The sequence below is a fragment of the Chrysemys picta genome, chromosome 8, assembly GCF_011386835.1.
Source record: "Chrysemys picta bellii isolate R12L10 chromosome 8, ASM1138683v2, whole genome shotgun sequence".
Classification (NCBI taxonomy): Eukaryota; Metazoa; Chordata; order Testudines; family Emydidae; genus Chrysemys; species Chrysemys picta.
The window spans coordinates 57,736,793-57,749,364 of NC_088798.1; the positions used below are offsets into that span (position 1 = coordinate 57,736,793).

At 43.2% G+C, this 12,572-nt stretch overlaps 1 protein-coding gene across 2 annotated transcripts in view; it reads left to right on the plus strand.

Annotated features, from left to right (window-relative positions):
* The window catches only part of ABL2 (ABL proto-oncogene 2, non-receptor tyrosine kinase), an 80,327-nt gene that overhangs the window by 34,195 nt on the left and 33,560 nt on the right, over positions 1–12,572 (plus strand). Inside the window, exon 1 of one of the 2 annotated variants that reach the window (XM_005304192.5) lies at positions 973–4,738. The exons of the other annotated variant lie outside the window; for it this stretch is intronic. Within the exon in view, the coding sequence (XP_005304249.2) occupies positions 4,636–4,738 (103 nt within the window). The 5' untranslated portion in view covers positions 973–4,635. Of the gene's footprint in view, positions 1–972; positions 4,739–12,572 lie in introns of those variants that run through there. 2 annotated transcript variants of the gene reach the window in all.

The following is a 12,572-nucleotide window of genomic DNA, read 5'->3' on the forward strand; positions in this document are numbered from 1 at the left end:
GAGAAAGTGGAGTAAAACCAAGAAAGAAAAGTTCTTTATCACAGCAGGAGGAATACAGAAAGGGACATTTCTTACATTATCAGTCAACTTTCTGTTGAATAAATTAAAGCCAAATACAGTATACAATAGAGTACTTAAGTGTTCTATTTTCTTAAACTGCAGATGGTTGACTGTGATGACCTTAGTAGTATTGATAACTTTCATTCTGGTTATTAAGCTTAGCATCTTAGTTAGTTGGTGTTGTAAAAAGAACAGGAGTACTTGTGGCACCTTAGAGACTAACAAATTTATTAGAGCATAAGCTTTCGTGGACTACAGCTCACTTCTTCGGATGCATACAGAGTGGAATAAATAAGTTGGTGTTGTGTAAACAATACTTAAAATTTTCACTCTTCTAATAATTGGAATCACAGATGTGGTGAACCATTTCATCTCTAATTCGGGGGTGAATAGGAAGGGGTTTGTATTGTCCCACTTTGATAAGCTGTTTTACATTTAATATAGCTCCTGTCCTCCAAAGACCTCGAAGTTCTTTATAATCATAGGTTGATCCTCATAACCCCCATACGAAATAGGAATTGTATTCATTTTACAGATAAGTATAATCTGAATTACTAGAAATTTTGTTGCTTAAGGTCATGCAGTGAGTCAGTGGCAGATCCTGGATATATTGTGGGCATATGCCTTTTGATGAATATAGGAATTCCCATATGGATTCAGACAAGTGGACACTCTGATCCACTATCCTGTCGCTGGAAAGGGCTGCATTCTTCAGAGGATAGTGCAAGAAGCACTGCAATCGACAATTATGGAATAATCTGCTTACAGGGTTTCTTCCTTATCCCTATCAGTGATTATCTTAAGCCATACACCTTGAGTTTACACCTCTTTGGGGGTGGCAGAAATAAATCCTTGTTAGTTTTGTTGCCTTTCAGTCATGGAATAGTCATGTGTTCTTGTTTTATAATAAATCGTTTCCTTGTCCTTGGACAGTATTGCTGCCACCACCAAGTGATTTAGACAAAGATTTCAGGAAAAGGGCCATTTGGAGTTCCTATTTCCCCGAAATAGTCCCCTAAGCTCCTTCACCCCCTTTCCTGGGGAGACTTGAGAATAATATACCAACCAATTGCCTTTAATAAAAGTACAGACCAGACCCTTTATTTTTAGGACACTAAAATCAATTAGGTTTTTAAAAGAAGAACTTTCTTTTACTTTTTTCTTTATAATAAGCATCTCTGTAAAATTAGGATGGAAGGTAATTTTACAGGGTGATAAAAAGATTTAAAACACAGAGGATTCCCCTCTAGGCTTAACTTCAAAGTTACAAAAACAGGAATAAACTTCCCTCTTAGCATAGGGAAAATTCACAAGCTAAAACAAAGATAATCTAACGCATTTTCTTGCTTTATTTACAATTTTTGTAATCTTAGATGCTCATTTTAGGTATGTTTTTTAGGAGATAGTTTTTTCCTGCCTTGGTCCCTCTCTCGTCCAGAGAGAGAACAACAAAGAGAGCACAAACATCCCCCCCCCTCCCCCCCGATTTGAAAGTATCTTCTTTTCTTATTGGTCCTTTTGGTCAGGTGCCAATCAGTTTATTAGAGCTTCGTAACCCCTTACAGGTAAAGGAGGGATTTTATGCTACCCTTAGCTGTATGTTTATGACACCTCTAAATTTTATTGAACTTCTCTGAATCCCTTCTATTTCTACTATATCTTTTCCAGGTGAGGGTATACCCTTGACTTATATAGTGGTGTCAATCTATTTTCAGCATTGTTTTCTATCATATTCTTTATACTTCATAAGGTTATCTGTCTGCCTTTTTTTTGGACTGTTGTTGCACATTGAGCAGGTATTTTAATTGAGATGTCCACAATGATGCCGAGATCTTTTTCTGAATGACTACAGTTAATTTAGAACCCAGCAATGTTCATGGGTATTTCAAGTTATTACCTCCAGTGTGCATTACTTTGCATTTGTCAATACTGAATTTTATCTGCATTCATGTTTCCCATTCATTTAATGGTTTGTTAGCACCCATTTGAAGTTTAGTAACATTTGCAGATGACAAAATTATTTAATTTATCTCAGCGTTCATCCCCTTTTCCAGATCCTGAACTATAATTAGCAACACTGGTTCTAGCATGTAACCTTCTGGATCCCTATTGTTAAAACATTGCACCATCTGAAATATTGATGATTTATTCCTACTTTCTAGCTATTAATCAGTTAATGACATATATCAATAATTTACATAAGAGCGGCCATACTGGGTCAGACCAAAGGTCCATCTAGCCCAGAATCCTGTCTTCTGTCAATGGCCAATGCCAGATGCCCCAGAGGAAATGAACAGAACAGGTAATCATCAAGTGATCCATCCCCTGTCGCCCATTCCCAGCTTCTGGCAAACAGAGAATAGGGATGCCATCCCTGCCCATCCTGGCTAATAGCCATCGATGGACCTATCCTCCATGAATTTATCTCGTTCTTTTTTGAACCCTGTTATAGTCTTGGCCTTCACAACATCCTCTGGTAAAGAGTTCCATAGACTGACTGTGCATTGTGTGAAAAAATACTTCCTTTTGTTTGTTTTAAACCTGCTGCCTATTCATTTCATTTGGTGACCCCTAGTTCTTGTGTTTTGAGAGGGAGCAAATAACACTTCCTTATTTACTTTCTCCACACCAGTCATGATTGTATAGACCTCTACTATATCCCCCCCTTAGCTGTCTCTTTTCCAAGTTGAAAAGTCCCAATCTTATTAATCTCTCCTCATATGAAAGCCGTTCCTTATCCCTAATCATTTTTGTTGCCCTTTTGTGAACCTTTTCCAGTTCTAAGATGGGGCAACCACATCTGCATGCAGTATTCAAGATGTGGGCATACCATGGATTTATATAGAGGCAATATGATTTTACCTCAGACTTCATGACCACCTAATTAACTTAATAGCCACTAACAAGAGATTTTTATCAAAGGCTTGCTGAAAGTCCAAATTGTCAACTGGTTCTCCTTTGTTTAGTTGACATTCTCAGAGTTCTAATAGATTAGAGGCATGATTTACTTTGTATAAGTGGTGCTGTCTTGTCTCGATCATATAATTATCATTCTATTTTTAATTATAGTTTCATCCAGCTTTCCTGATATTTGAAAGAAGGCTAACTGATCTGTGATTCTCAGAATCACTTTTATTCAGCAATAGGTAAAACATTTACTGTCTTCGAGCATTTAAATGGCTGTGTTTTGTTAGCATTTCAGTCACTTCAAGTTCCACCTCAAGTCATAGATGTATCCAGTCCTGGTAATAATTTGTTCTTAAGTTTATCTATTTGTTCCAATACTGTTACTTTTGATACTTCAATTTCTGATGGTACCTACTGTTTATTACCTCAAAGAGTAGATCTTGGAGTGGCGTCTTCAACATTTTTAGGGGTGAAGAGCAAATCCCAACTCATTTAATTTCTTTGTCCTCCTCCATTGACTCCCTGCTGGGCCTGGTAACAGTGTTAATATTTAGTACATGTAATTGGCAAAGAAACAGTCCAGAGTTGGCATCTGATTAATTCTCTGTTCACCATCTTTTTTCTGTGTTCTCTGTGTAACATTGATTACTTTTAACATACACAATATCAAGCATACCTTTTTGTACCTGTTTAAGTTCTTTAGTGAAGCTTGCTGGGCTAAGAAGCTGTTTCACCTACACCTCCAAGCCAGAAAAGAAGACCTTTTTTCTGAGCTCATGTAATTTCAATGAGTGTATTGTGTCCCTAAGTGCTGGGCGCAAAGGCATGGTGAGTAAATACTGCTGCCAGCAGATTTGAAAAAAACAAATGTAGTGACATAAGCCTGAAACTGAAAAGCTGTCCAAGTTGAGCTATGAATTCCCCTCTTGCAGTCTGGGTGCTATTGATACCTTGGACATTTAGCAGCTGCAGGAATTAGGCTTGTGAATGGAGTCCCTTGTCTGTATCAACTGAGCCAATTAGAAGTGTCTTGGTTTAGCCAACAGGAAATGACACTGCAGCCAGTACCTAAATATAGTGTGTACGCATGCATATCTGTGATTACATACACACTTTCTTCCACTCAGAAGATCTCTCAGAAACTGGAGAAGCCAGAGAGACAGAGCTGGCACAACTATAACTCTCAGCATAAAAGAAGACTGAGTTGTTTTGCTGTGAATATCAGATTCACAGCGTGAGATCTCAAGCTCTAGACATGAGAACCAGAAAAACCTTAATGCTATTTCCTGGTCTGCTCTCATTTTTATGGGGCTGAGGGGCAGGAGTATTTACGCTTGAGCTTGTAATTTCTTGGAAAGAAAGGAAAAATTTCAGCTTATTTGCTCTTTCAACATAAATGCATCTGAAGGAGTGAGGGGCATGAAAGACTTCACATTTAAAAATATTTTTCTTGTGTTTAAACAAAAAAAGTATTATGAAATCTGTTTTGGTCAAACAAAGAAAATAGCTATAATCTTGAACAGCATGTGGCAGTTGGTGCTACACATATGAGTTTTTGGAAATTTTGTTAAAGCCAGAGTGTATTGGTGTTTCCAGTGACTGCATAGACTTGGTAGTTATTGAATATTCATTGTGGTTTGATGGAATTGAGCAGTGAGTCCTGTGCTAATGAGCATCTTGGGATTGCGTTTAAGAGTTAAACTGATGTACTGGAAATTCAGATTGTATCAGCTCACCTGGGGAACTTTGCCCTCGGAATATCCTCAGAAAGGTAAGCAGTATTGCCAAACCCTAACATTAAAAAATCATCAATCATGCCTCGAAAAACCATGAGATTGACTTTAAAAATAGTATTTTGGTATTATTTCCTTTCTGACTTTTGAGACTTTAGCTCATGTTTTCAAGCCTTTCTCTGCAACCCTGAAGGCTAGAAACTTATCTTAAAAACACAACAAAAACAAGAAACTGAGATTTTAATGCAGTCATGCTATTCCAGGAGTTTGGACTTTAAGAAAAATACCAAACATTATAGGAGTCATGATAAAATCATGAGTTGGAAAGAATTACTTCAAATCACTGAAACATGACTTGGAGATCAAATAGTTTGGGATATTCTCTGAGGGTGTGAATAGCTGCTACTTGACATCTGCAGAACAAACTTACTTTGCCAGGTAGCTATTCTGTTAGCATCAATGCTTCTAGCTCACTTAATCTTAGATGGGTGCATTGTTTGTCAGATATTACTTTCGCAATAAAACTAGTCTGTCTCCTCCCCAAAAATTGTTTCTAGCTGTCATTCTACATGTTTGATATTTCTGGAAATGTATATTGGCGCACACAATCTTTTCCAGAATTATGGAAGGTTCATTTGAGCCACTTTGAAATAGATTATACAGTTGACAACCACTTGACTTTTTGGTAGTAAGTCTCCATAAATGACTTATACCTTGCAATTCTGTGAACCAGGATGTGTAGCTCTCCCCTGCTAAAAATGATTATTTTTAGCTTCCTCTTTCCCAAGCTCCCTGATATGCAGAATATCACTTTGAAGTTATAAGTTACCATAATTTAATATTTGAAGATGCACCCTTGCCTAGACCTCTTTACAATTCACACTTGCTGAGAGTTAGGTCATGTCTACACTTACCAGGGATCGATGCTGCTGCGATCGATGCATCGGCGGTTGATTTAGCACGTCTAGTGAAGACCTGCTAAATTGACTGCAGAGTGCTCTCTGGTTGACTGCAGTCTTCCACCAGAACAAGAAGAGTAAAGTAAGTTGACGGGAGAGCATCTCCCGTAGATGCAGCGCGGTGTAGACACCCAGTAAGTCGACCTAAGCTATGTCGACTTCAGTTACGTAGGTCGAGTAGCGTAACTTAGGTTGACTTACCCTGGTAGTGTAGACAAGGCCTTAGTGGAATCTGTTCTGCTAATGGGGATGTAGCTATACTAGATTTCTCATCATAAGTGTGTACACAGTTCCTCAGCTATCTTTCAAGCCTGTGTGTGTCTTCATGTTGCCTTTTACCCCAACTTGTCATTGTCTGTAGTTTTGCTGCTGCTCGAGTGTAGTGGTAACATAGATTTGCCATTATGAATTTTCTCAGCTATCATAAAGCAGGTCATTTTTGCAAATATCCAAGATACTTTAGCTTTGTGAAACCCAAAGAGCAAGTACTGCAAGTGGGCCATGTTTGCTACTCTCTTTCCTCCCACCCAAGAACAGCCTTCATTATTGCATATTAATAGTCATTTTTAGCTATATTTTTTACCAATAATATTGACTTTTTTTTCTTCAATCATTCTTATGCCTCTGATAGCCCTAGAGATATCCCTCCTCTAATTTGTTATTGGGTTAAAGGTGTTGGATTGAACTCCTTGCACAGTTTAATTGGCTTGAAGGGTAAAGTGAGTGATATGCTTTCTTCTTCGTGGGCTGATCACATGGTCTCCATAGCATTCCCAGTACACCTCCAACATGACTTTCCTACATGGTAGTGGACACACCACTATTAGATTACTGGGCTAACTCTCTAGTATTTAAGTGGAAGTCTTTTATGTCATCTTAATATATTTTAAGATTGAAATAAAGCCAACTTCTCTAGGTGCTTTTATTTTAACAATTCACTCCTTTCCTCTCCAGGGTGCTTCAGGGTGCCTGGTGTTTTTAGGGAGAAAGATGAAGTCTCTTATACTGTAACAATAAATGAACTACCTCCACTCAGATTATAATTTAAGAATTCCTGTCCTGGAAAAGAGCAATGGGTCATCTAATCTGCAGTTGAGCCTCTAAAAATGGCAATGTCAAATGTTTCAGTGCAAGCTGCAATGTCTTCGTAATATATCTAGTTGTTTGCTAGTGAGCTATAGAGGGATTTCCTTCCTGACTTTAGCTGGTGAACAATTTAAACCCTAAAACAGAGATTCTCAAACTGTGATCAGTGGTCCGCAAGCTCCATTCAGGTGGTCCGCGGATAGTTTCCTCTAAGGTGTGCGCCTGGGTGGCAGCACAGGAGAGAATAAAGGGGCACCCACCTAATTAGTGAAGCCACAAAGGCATTGCTCCACTAATTAGGTGCCTCGACCCTGGAGAAGACGCACACGTAAGGTGAGGTGGTGGCCTTGGGGGGAATAGGAGGTACGTGGGAGGGGGCAGTTGGGTGAGAAGAGGGGGTGGAGGGAATTTGGGACATCCAGGGTTGCAGCAGACAGAGAAAAAGGCGACTTTCCCCAGCTCCAGGGCTGCTGCTGCTGACGGGGAGAGACTGCCGTCCTTCCTAGCTCTGTGGCTGCTGTGGTTTTGGGGGGCCCCCCTTCCAATCCCCAGCTCGGGGGCTGCAGCGGTGGGGACAGGAGAGGGAGAGACTCCCCCTCCTTCCCAGCCCTAGCTCGCAGGCTGTCGCAGCGGGGGAGAGAGGGCACATCCATTACATTAAAAAGGTAAGACTGCTGATGTTAAAATATGAGTTGTGTGCTTTTATTTGTCAAACAAAAAAAACTTGTTTTTTTGTTTTGTTTTTGTTTTTATATATAGCGCTTTTATCCAAAGCACTTTACAATAGTTAGCTAATGGTACAAAAAACATTTGGAAAGATCATTAAGTGGTCCGCCGAGACACTCAGCAGTTTTCAAGTGGTCCACGAAAAAGAAGTTTAAGAACCACTGCCCTAAAACATCCAAATTTGATGATCTGTAGGTTCTTTGTAAGAGCCTGATGTAAGTCTGGCAGCTAGAATGTTATATTTGGTTCTGGGCACTTTGAGTTCAGTAGTTGTCTGGAATTGGGGAAGAAGTAAAAAATGATGTGTGCCACAAGGATGATATGTTTCAGAAACATCGAAAGGGATGCAGGGGCAAGGTAAAGAATACATAAGTCTACAAATGTTTGGAAGGGTATTGACAGAAAGGAGAGAGAGGAATTCAGTCTAGCGCAACAGTGTACAATTAGGAGTAATGAGATGAAAAAGCTTACCTTTGCTGCCAAAAAGGTGTATTTTTTTATGTCAAGATAGCTATTGATGTAAAATCCTAGTGGAGACAAGGACCTGTAGTGTTTACCTTGGGCCTGGTCTACACTACGAGTTTAGGTCGAATTTAGCAGCGTTAAATCGAATTAACCCTGCACCCGGCCACACAACGAAGCCATTTACTTTGACATAAAGGGTTCTTAAAATCAATTTCTGTACTCCTCCCCGACGAGGGGAGTAGTGCCGAAATCAACATTGCCATTTCGAATTAGGGTTAGTGTGGGCACAATTCGACGGTATTGGCCTCCGGGAGCTATCCCACAGTGCATCATTGCTGTCCAGAGCGGTCACAATCTGAACTCTGATGCACTGGCCAGGTAGACAGGAAAAGCCCCGCGAACTTTTGAATTTCATTTCCTGTTTGCCCAGCATGGAGAGCACAGGTGACCACGCAGAGCTCATCAGCACAGGTAAGCATGCAGTCTGAGAATCGAAAAAGAGCACCAGCATGGACCGTACAGGAGGTACTGGATCTGATCGCTGTATGGGGAGAGGATTCCGTGCTAGCAGAACTACGTTCGAAAAGACGAAATGCCAAAACATTTGAAAAAAGCTCCAAGGGCATGATGGAGAGAGGCCACAATAGGGACTCATATCAGTGCCACCTGAAAGTTAAGGAGCTCAGACAAGCGTACCAGAAAACCAAAGAGGCAAATGGAAGGTCCGGGGCAGAGCCGCAGACATGCTGAGCTGCATGCAATTCTAGGGGGGTCCGCCACCACTACCCCACCCCTGACGGTGGATTCCGAGGAGGGGGTACTCTCAGCCATGCCTGAGGATTTTGCGAACGGGGAAGATGAGGAGGAGGAGGACGACGACGAGCTTGCGGAGAGCACACAGCACTCCATTCTCCCCAGCAGACAGGATCTTTTTCTCAGCCTCACTGAAGTACCCTCCCAACCCTCCCAAGGCGGTATCCCAAACAATGAAGCTATGGAAGGGACCTCTGGTGAGTGTACCTTTTGTAAATATAAAACATGGTTTAAAAGCAATAATTTTTTTAATGATTAATTTGCCCTGAGGACTTGGGATGCATTCACGGCCAGTACAGCTACTAGAAAAGTCTGTTAATGTGTCTGGGGATGGAGTGGAAATCCTCCAGGGACATCTCCATGAAGCTCTCCTGGAGGTACTCTAAAAGCCTTTCCACAAGGTTTCTGGGCAGGGCAGCCTTATTCCGTCCTCCATGGTAGGACACTTGACCACGCCATGCTAGTAGCAAGTAATCTGGTATCATTGCATGACAAAGCCTGGCAGCATATGGTCCTGATGTTTGTTGGCATTCAAGCAACAACCTTTCTTTATCTTGCTGTGTTATCCTCAGGAGAGTGATATTGTTCATGGTAACCTGGTTGAAATATGGGAATTTAATTAAGGGGACAGAGATGGCCGTTCCTACTAGGCTGTTTGCCTGTGGCTGAAAAGAAATCCTTCCCTGCAGTTAGCCAAGCAGTGGTGGTGGGGGGGAGGTGCATTGGCGCTGAGCTTTTCACATTTGGCTAGCAGGGATCTTCCCTGATACCAGCCATGCGGTGCGGGGAGGGGTAAAGCGATCATTCCACAGAATTGGATGTGTTGGAGGGTTAGTTTGGTTTCTGCTGCTGCACGTTAACACCGCAGCACTCAACGGGCTTTGCTTGGTATGGGAAAGGAGGGCGCTGCTTTTATGAAGGTTGCAGAAGCCAAAAGACAATGGCTTACCATGGCCGCATGCAAGCCGAATTCTGTTGGCCGGCCCTGCGTCTGTGATCTCTAACACCAAAGCCGCAGGCACTCAATATTAAGATGCAAAATGCGACCTTGTACCGAAATCACATGTGCTATGTAATGTGAATAGTGTTGTTCACGTGAAAGAGTATAAGCATTGTTCTGTAAAATGTATCTTTTTAAATACTTCTCTCCCTTTTTTTCCTCCCGCAGCTGCAAATTTTTCAAGCCTCCCTCCTCCGTCCTGAAGGCTATCTCGGATAAGGCGGTGAAAAAAATGCACACGAGATGACATGTTCTCAGAAATCATGCAGTCGACCCGCAATGAAAGAGCTCATCTGAATGAGTGGAAGGACATGGTATCAAAGTACAGGAAAGCTGCCAATGAACGTGAGGACAGGAGGGACCAACGTGAGGACAGGAGGGATGAACGTGAAGAGAGGAGGGACGCTCAAGATGAGAGGTGGCGGCAGGAAGATCAGAGGAGGCAGGATGCAACACTGGGGCTGCTGCGTGATCAAACGGACATGCTCCAGCATTTGGTGGAGCTTCAGGAACTGCAGCAGGGTCACAGAGTGCCGCTCCAGCCCCTGTATAACCGCCCTCCCCAAGTTCCATAACCGCCTCACCCAGACGCCCAAGAATGTGGGGGGGGGAGGCTCCGTGCACCCTGCCACTCCACCCCAGTGGACAGTCCAAGCAAAAGGCTGTCATTATTTTGAACTTTTGAAGTGGCCTTTTCCTCCCCGCCTCCCAAACCCTACCTGGGCTACCTTGTCAGTTCTCTCCCTATGTTTATAATCAATTAATAAAGAATACATGATTTTTAAATGATAGTGACTTTATTTCTTTTGAAAACAAGCTGTGATCGAAGGGGGAGGGTGGGTTGCTTACAGGGAATGAGTCAATCAAGGGGGCGGGTTTTCATCAACGAGAAACAAACAGAACTTTCACACCATAGCCTGGCCAGTCATGAAACTGGTTTTCAACACTTCTCTGATGCGCAGCGCTTCCTGGTGTGCTCTTCTAATCGCCCTGGTGTCTGGCCGCGCGTAATCAGCGGCCAGGCGATTTGCCTCAACCTCCCACCCCGCCATAAATGTCTCCCCCTTACTCTCACAGAGATTGTGGAGCACACAGCAAGCAGCAATAACAATGGGAATATTGGTTTGGCTGAGGTCTGAGCGAGTCAGTAAAGTGCGCCTGAGACCCTTTCAACGTCCAAATGCACATTCTACCACCATTCTGCACTTGCTCAGCCTGTAGTTGAACAGCTCCTGACTACTGTCCAGGCTGCCTGTGTACGGCTTCATGAGCCATGGCATTAAGGGGTAGGCTGGGTCCCCAAGGATAACTGTAGGCATGTCAATATCCCCAGTGGTTATTTTCTGGTCTGGGAAGTAAATCCCTTGCTGCAGCCATTTAAACAGATTAGTGTTCCTGAAGACGCGAGCATCATGAACCCTTCCCGGCCATCCCACGTTGATGTTGGTGAAACGTCCCTTGTGATCCACCAGTGCTTGCAGCAAGTACCTCTTGCGGTTTATGTACTAGCTGCCCTGGTGCTCCGGTGCCAAGATAGGGATATGGCTTCCATCTATCGTCCCACCACAGTTAGGGAATCCCATTGCAGCAAAGCCATCTACTATGACCTGCACGTTTCCCAGAGTCACTACCTTTGGTAGCAGCAGTTCAGTGATTGCTTTGGCTACTTGCATCACAGCAGCCCCCACAGTAGATTTGCCCACTCCAAATTGATTCCCAACTGACCGGTAGCTGTCTGGCGTTGCAAGCTTCCACAGGGCTATCGCCACTTGCTTCTCAACTGTGAGGGCTGCTCTCATCTTAGTATGCTGGCGCTTCAGGGCAGGGGAAAGTTAAGTCACAAAGTTCCATGAAAGTGCCCTTATGCATGCGAAAGTTTTGCAGCCACTGGGAATCGTCCCACATCTGCAACGCTATGCGGTCCCACCAGTCTGTGCTTGTTTCCCGGGCCCAGAATCGCCGTTCCACAGCTAGAACCTGCCCCATTAACACCATGATCTCCAAAGCGCTGGGGCCCGCAGTTTGAGAGAATTCTGCATCCATGTCCATGTCCTCATCACTTTCGTCGCCATCGCTGCCTCCTCCTCGCCTGGTTTTTCAGGTTCAGGTTCAGCATAGACTGCACGATAATGCGCGAGGTGTTTACAATGTTCATGACTGCTGTCTTGAGCTGAGCGGGCTCCATGCTTGCCGTGGTATGGCGTCTGCACAGTTCACCCAGGAAAAAAGGCGCGAAACGGTTGTCTGTCGTTGCTTTCACAGAGGGAGGAAGGGAGAGGGGGGCCTGACGACATGTACCCAGAACCACCTGCAACAATGTTTTTTGCCCCATCAGGCACTGGGATCTCAACCCAGAATTCCAATGCTCGGGGGAGACTGCGGGAACTATGGGATAGCTATGGGATAGCTACCCACAGTGCAACACTCCAGAAGTCGACGCTAGCCTCGGTACATGGACGCGCACCGCCGAATTAATGTGCTTACTGTGGCCGCATGCACTGTACTTTATACAATCTGTTGCCAAAAATTGAATTCTGTAAAATTGGCATAATCCCGTAGTGTAGACATACCCTTAGTGTGGCTGATCAAAGTTAATCCTATATTCCCACCTGAGGTTTTCCTCAACTAGCCACACTGAGGTAAAGACTACAGGGCTTTGTCTCCACTAGGATTTTACATCAATGGCTATTCCATTTTAAATGAGGACAGCCATCTTAGTGTAAAAACATCAACAAACAATTTTTTTTGTTTCCCCCACATCCCCAGTCTCTTCACCTCAGCATCACTCCCCTTGACCTCTTCTCCCCTTCAGCATCCTCTGTC